The following is a 6,280-nucleotide window of genomic DNA, read 5'->3' as shown; positions in this document are numbered from 1 at the left end:
GCGAGCTGTTGCTGACATGCAAACAGGCAGCCACCCCCTCAATTAATAAGCTACTGATTTCGGAAGATTTTTCTAGCTGCTCTTTCCTTGTATGTTTTATTCAAGGAGAATAAATTCATTTCACTTTGATATGTGCAAACAGCCAACCATGTTCAACACCTCGGTTATCGACTTCATTAGGGAAATAAATTTATGTTCACTATATGTAGCCTTTTGCACTAGCAATGACTCATATTAATGCACAATCAACCTGTACCAAAATATTTAGACCGTTTTTTTAATACTGAACTGTTCGAATTCCAGGTTGTCGATGGTCTTCTCATTCGTGAACTTGCAGCTGTTGATGACCGATTGTGGGCTGCCAACATTGCTGAGCCAGTGTTTCCTTGAAAGAAAATAAATCAGTTTGCACTCCAGGCATCATCACGCCACAGGAAGCCAAGGACTACTCACATGTTGTTCATCTTGTCCGCGCTACCTTGAATAATTCCTTCAACAGTGCCCCTACTCGTGTTGCGCACCCATCCGCACAGCCCTAGCCTGTCGGCTTCATCCTTGGTGCACTAGCAGGAGAAAGAAAATTGAAACCACTCCATAGACGTATGTGTCGCTATGGCAACTCCTGGCTACCTCAGTGGCACGTACTTACTTTGCGAAAGAAAACACCTGGAAGGTAAAGCGACACGGTCGTATGGTCAAATCTGAAAGCAACCGCAGGCGCCTCACACGGCAAGCCAACATACCTTGCACTTTCCCGATTACTTCGAAATTTGCACTGCGTAGCATCTGTAAGGCAAGTACTTGAGGTGTGATGATGACAAGAAGTTGCAAATAGTTTCATCTGACCGTTATTCAATCGTCGGCGAGCCCAAAACGAGCGAGAAATGACCTCCAGCTGTCTCAGCTCTCCGGCACCAGTCCGCCGGGCTCTGGCCCCTCTGGCTGCTCTGGTTCGGGTTGGGTGCAAATCCACCTGTTTTCGTGATGGCGGACCACTGTGCCTCGTTACTTTTCTTTAAGTATTTTCATACACGTTCGGGCCTAGGCAGTCGGCTTTTTCTGCTTAACGAGTACCCCGTGTTTCTCTGCGTACCGTATACAGCAGTAGCATTCGTCCGTGCTCTGAAGCGAAAGATACACATCACTGCATTTTTTTTATTTGAATGTCCCGCCACAAGAGTTACCCCCAATAAAATGCGCTCACTAAGCCTTCGTTTCATCGTTACTCGTTGTGTCTATGTTATCTTCAGAACTTGCAAATTGTTTTCTCGCAGCATTGTTTCACACTCATTCACCAAATTACTGCGAGCACAAACGGTAACTCAATAATGAAACGTCTACTCACTGACAGAGGAGGCGCTGCACTGACACTTGCTGATATCCGTTTGTAGCTACCGAATGAATCGGTGTACTGGCACTGCTCGAGTGCGGTGTGTCATCTGCTTGCCAGACACGGGACAGGCAAGCCGCACAAACCACTCTGTTGCATGACTCAAGAGGAACTGACTCGTGTATTAGCCCGGGACGAGCATGCTTTATTTTCTGCTCCTTCCACCAATGTCGCTTAGATGACTGCCTTGTGATCGTCGAAATGGATGTGCACGAAACGCAGCCGGAACCGCTAGCAAGTAAGTGCGGTAACGCTGCGGTAGGACCTTGGATATTGAGTTGGCATGTATTGTTACACACTCGTGCGCGATCATGACAATTTCGTGACGCTGCTGGTCGAACAACTCGATTGCCACGCATGCTGCTTAACATCTGTGTTGCCATCCGTTGCAGGAAGCATCTACTCAATGTCCGACCGTGACACAAGCACTTCCGAAAGACTTGCTGTACAGACACCGGATGCCTGCGAATGGTTTCATGCTACTCTTGATCGCGCTGGTGCCGAGAGGTTGCTCCTACTTCAAGGCATGCTTTAATTCTCTCTCTCTCTCTCTCTCTCTCTCTCTCTTAGCTTCCACATCTCTCGCAGCTGCGGCCTATCGAGAAAATGTTGCGTTGAAAAATGCTCGTCAATTTCACTACTAGTGCATATAGCTCAAGAAAAGCTTTATTTCACGCTTCTCCAGTCCAGTTTTCGCCAAGTATTATAAATACTCTAGTGACACGATGTTGTCACGCACATCAGTATTTGGTGTCTTATGTTCTCCAGAGAAAGATCAGTTGTAAGTATACTGCTCTTGTAAACCTACCAAAAGGTTGGACTGCTTGAAAATTTTTCAGAAGTACTGAGTAGTACTAAAATATCAATGGCTTGATTGGAAAAAAGTTGACGTAAAATTAGTACAGCATGTGCACCACCAAAGAGCACCTACTTCCTGTTCATGCCACTAATGCATGTAGTTTTGAAATTGCATTGCCACTAAATTATTAGTTAAAAGTGACTCTTGAGCAAGCTAGTAGACATTGCGTGTTAAAGATGGTAGTGAACAGACCATAGATCAGATATTCTTGCTCTCCTACCTTCATTTAGAGCAAGCATAGTTAACCTTGACCCAATCACCATCTATTGACGCGGCCCATGCGGGGACTGCGAGTTTATTGATGGGGCTGGTGACAATAAAGCCGTGATGAACAAACACTGGCAGAAAGCATGCAAGAAGAACAGGCAGAGGCCTATTTTCTGTCATTCATTGCACCAATTCTCATATTCCTGGGAAAAGGTGGCTGCCATATATAAGTACTGCAAATTCCGGTCTGTAGAGTTGGAAAATAAAGGTTTGACTACATTCACAATTTCAAATGACCTGTCGAATGCCCGCTCTTAAGCAGCGGCTTCAGCATTGCTATCTGTGTTCCATTTGAACTTCGCACATATCAGAACCCGCCCCCTCACTGTCATTGGAACACACTTGAATCAAAAAGAGCAGAAAAAGTTGCGCCGACTCCGGAACTCATCATAAGTATCAGTGGTGGCTTGTTGCCTGTATGTCAGGTGTCGGATGCTTGTATGCAATCATATTTGTGATTTCTCGAGCCACCACAAATGCACTAGATGAGTTTTTCACCTTTCTCATCTCATTTCTTTCTCATTAGATGACTTTCTCACCTCATCAGTTAAGATTTCACTTTAATCTTTTACACATGAGAGTAAAATGACTAAGCATAAGCAAAAGCAAGAGAACAAAGTGATATTTGATGAGGAAGACGCGTGCATCTCCTCTTTCTGACTCTCCACAAGTCGTGCACTGCTGCTTTACTCTTAGCCAAGGTGTCTGTCTTTTCACATGCAGGAGAGGATGGCCTCTTTCTGGTACGTCCAAGTGGCTCCTCACCGGGGGATTTTGCACTGAGTGTGGCAGAGGGAGGTCAGGTGCTCCACCTTCAAGTGCACAGACACCGGGAAGATGCCTTCTTTAGCGTAGACGGGGGCCCTGTTGTGCACGGTACGTGACTTCTCTCTCTGCTATTGGTCACTTTGCTTGGCTGTTGACATAATTTTCAGCACACAGGTTGTTTTGCATGAACCAGCTAGATTATCCACACATAAAACTAATTAAATTGGCAACAACAACATCGACAACATTCTAAGCTGAAAGAGTTGGAATTGTAACACTAATACAAGGTATGAGGCCTATTTTCAGTGCCTTCTGTATACTGGGCAGCTGTAACAAATAAAAGAATTTGATTTCAATACAGGTGAAGACATACAGAAACATAACACAGACATCATTGGTTAACACTGATCAATAAAATCAGCCTGTTTAGTGAAAGAGAATGTTTCCTGATGCAGTAGGTGCTGGACCTGCCTCCTGGCAAGCAAGTTCAACATCAACTCTCTTCTGCAATTTGTGTAATATTATTACCCATGGTAGAAGCCTGAAGTCCAAACTTCTCTATTCCAAAGTGTATCCCATTGGCTTTAGCTACATTCACATATGGCATGGACAACAGAAGTTTCCAGAAAAGGCGTACATAACGCCGCCTTGTGCAGCATATTGTGGGTGGTTTGTGAATTCACCCAGACATCATCCTTATGCACTGGAAGTACAGTGAGAAATGTCCTGCAGGTGTTGGAAGTCGGAAGCACAGGCAGGGGTCACATTGGTTGAGAGCCTTAGATGGCTGCATTTGTTATACAGTGAAATGCTCGGCTTTTTCTGCCAAAAATCCCTCATGGGCATATTGTGTGGGTACAAGTGTTTTTGAGATGCTTTTGTGCTTGATTCTCAGCACTGCAGTGCCGTTAGTTCTTGGCTGCTACTGAGCTGACACTTACCCCTCTGTGTTTCTTTATTGCTCCCTGAATTTTCAAGTAATTCCAAGAAGAGGGGCACCAAAACATATGTAGTTGTCCCTCTCAGACACAGATACTGCCATTCCAGGAGTGCACTTGATGCACACTTGTAATGCTACAGGCACCATGCATTGCCTGTACGACGGCAAATCCAGGGCTTAAAGCCAGAAGGTCAATCCCTTGCAAAATTAAGCATTTATAGAGAGCAAAAATAACCTATGCAGAAAAACAATTGGCTATCCAAGAAATAAAGCCTGCACTGCCAATTACGGGTTAATTGGCAAAATTTTTGAATTAGCTTATTTGTTATTTCCTTTGCCCATGCATGCACATGCATGCGTATGCACACATGTGTACAAACACACGCACCTTGAAATTCTTTGGTCATACTTATATCCGGAAGTTGTGCGCTGTGCTTTGGGACATCAAAACTGTTTAAATTAACATCTGGAGGCTGAGGAAGGAAAATAACAGCTAGCAGGTGCAGCTAGCTGGCAAATCACTTTAGAAATGAGAACAGCCTTTGAGCTGCATTGCAGCAAATGGACTTAGCAAGGCACTGGCTTGTGTTATAGACCTTCTCGCGATATTTTAAAGCATGATATTCAGCATGTCTAACATAAGCATAGAGGAGTGCACACGACAGAGTGACTGTGTTTGGATGGCAGGGCTGGAGGAGCTGGTGTACCAGGGTAGCCAAGAAGGTGGGGCACCTTGGGGGCAACCCCTGGGGCGTCCCTGCCCGGGGGGAGGGCCGCCTCCGCCTGATACACGACGCCATGGCCGCACAAATCTGCTGCACCGGGCTACCAGGCAGGGTGAGTCAGACTTCTTTTTTCACACATTACTTTGAACATGCAGAGTTTAGGCTTTTTAAGATTTGACTTGTTGTTGAGGCACACCTCCACCTCCTTACCAGGGAGCCTAGGTTTCTTCCAAGCTTGCACTGCATTTGTTGGCAAAATTATTATTCATAGTTTTTCACGAGTTACACTAGAGTGGCATGTCAGGAGGCTTCCTGCATCAGACGTACTGCTTCACTGACCTCAATGAAGTAAACTTTTCCATTGTCAAACTGGCTGCGCAGTGCAACCAAGCAGTGCACTGGGTCTTTCTATTTGTATGTGAATTACACTATGAGCAGAATTGCTTTGAGACGAGAAACTTACTAATTGTATAATAGAATTTCCTACAATACAACCTAAAGTTTTATCTAGTACCACCATCCATGCTGGTTTCCTAAAGGGCTCTGTGACTCCATGTAAATGCCGAGTTATGGAAGGTTGACTTGTATTGGATGTGACTTGGCCTAAAATATGGTAGCGGTTTCATGTATAAAAAGTAAATGATACTGAAAATATACGATTGAAACTGGCTCACAATGAGTGCAGACATCTCCGTTGTTTCTCCAAATATAGCAACCTAAATGTAGCACTGTTGACATTAGATATCAACTCTACACCCTATCATGATTATGTATGTTTCAATAAGAATTTAATGAACACTGTTCAGGTGTCCACCTTGGGCAATACAGTTTTGGTGTCTGCAACAAGGAGCTATCTTGTGACCACTTCCTCCCTGTTCTGCTAATTGATTCAGGTTCGAGTAGATAGCTTAGATTATAAGCTAGCTCCTCACAAACTAGGCCTGCTACAGGCATGCACATTGTCACATATGCAACGTTTTCTGTTTCTTGCTTTCAAGACACGTTGCATCTCTTGCACTTACACCCATTTCTCTCTCTCCTTTTTCCTCTGAGCCACCTCTGGGCTTGGGTAAGTAGCTGCATGGTTGGCGGGTTAAGTGGCTGTGGTGCTGATCCCCCACCTTATGACTGGTAGGCGACCTGGTGGTGGTGAACGAGCTGCTGCGAGTTGGCTATGCCACCGAGGCCAAGGATGAACAAGGCCGCACAGCCGTGCACCTGGCGTGCCTTGCTGGACACACCGAACTTCTGGCGGCCCTGCTGGCGGCCGGTGCTGCTCCATCTGGCCCCGACATCTGTGGCCGCCATCCACTGCACGTGTGTGCCACACT

The 6,280-nt window shown here is 45.4% G+C and overlaps 2 protein-coding genes across 3 annotated transcripts in view; one reads left to right on the top strand and one right to left on the bottom strand.

Annotated features, from left to right (window-relative positions):
• Positions 1-255: 255 nt before the first annotated feature.
• On the bottom strand, positions 256-1,163 carry LOC119443045 (acylphosphatase-2-like). 2 transcript variants are annotated; one of them, XM_037708176.2, is made up of 5 exons: positions 847-1,145; positions 744-786; positions 650-666; positions 454-563; positions 256-385 (listed from the first exon to the last, which is right to left on the bottom strand). In XM_037708176.2, the coding sequence occupies exons 2-5, from the start codon at positions 784-786 to the stop codon at positions 265-267; spliced, it is 291 nt and encodes a 96-aa protein (XP_037564104.1). In that variant the 5' UTR covers positions 847-1,145; the 3' UTR covers positions 256-264. The 2 variants fall into 2 exon arrangements, with proteins under 2 accessions (XP_037564104.1, XP_049518516.1); XM_049662559.1 differs by lacking the exon at positions 650-666 and having other exon boundaries at positions 727-1,163.
• Positions 1,164-1,465: 302 nt separating this feature from the next.
• The window catches only part of LOC119443040 (tyrosine-protein kinase HTK16-like), a 30,989-nt gene continuing 26,174 nt past the window's right edge, over positions 1,466-6,280 (top strand). The window contains exons 1-5 of the mRNA XM_037708168.2: positions 1,466-1,628; positions 1,783-1,914; positions 3,240-3,392; positions 4,912-5,061; positions 6,085-6,266. Of these exons, the coding sequence (XP_037564096.1) occupies positions 1,592-1,628; positions 1,783-1,914; positions 3,240-3,392; positions 4,912-5,061; positions 6,085-6,266 (654 nt within the window). The 5' untranslated portion in view covers positions 1,466-1,591. The remainder of the gene's footprint in view (positions 1,629-1,782; positions 1,915-3,239; positions 3,393-4,911; positions 5,062-6,084; positions 6,267-6,280) is intronic.

The sequence above is a fragment of the Dermacentor silvarum genome, chromosome 2 (assembly GCF_013339745.2).
Source record: "Dermacentor silvarum isolate Dsil-2018 chromosome 2, BIME_Dsil_1.4, whole genome shotgun sequence".
NCBI lineage: Eukaryota > Metazoa > Arthropoda > Arachnida > Ixodida > Ixodidae > Dermacentor > Dermacentor silvarum.
This window is presented reverse-complemented; position numbering and strand designations above follow the sequence as displayed.

What these genes read in the sequence shown, in the direction of transcription:
- LOC119443045 (XM_049662559.1), bottom strand. Translation starts at nt 786, where the DNA reads ATGCTACGCAGTGCAAATTTCGAAGTAATCGGGAAAGTGCAAGGTATG. An exon ending in AAGGTATGTTGGCTTGCCGT is followed by an intron (nt 564 to 726) that starts GTGAGGCGCCTG and finishes TTCTCCTGCTAG; the next exon opens with TGCACCAAGGATGAAGCCGA. An exon ending in GCGGACAAGATGAACAACAT is followed by an intron (nt 386 to 453) that starts GTGAGTAGTCCT and finishes TTTTCTTTCAAG; the next exon opens with GAAACACTGGCTCAGCAATG.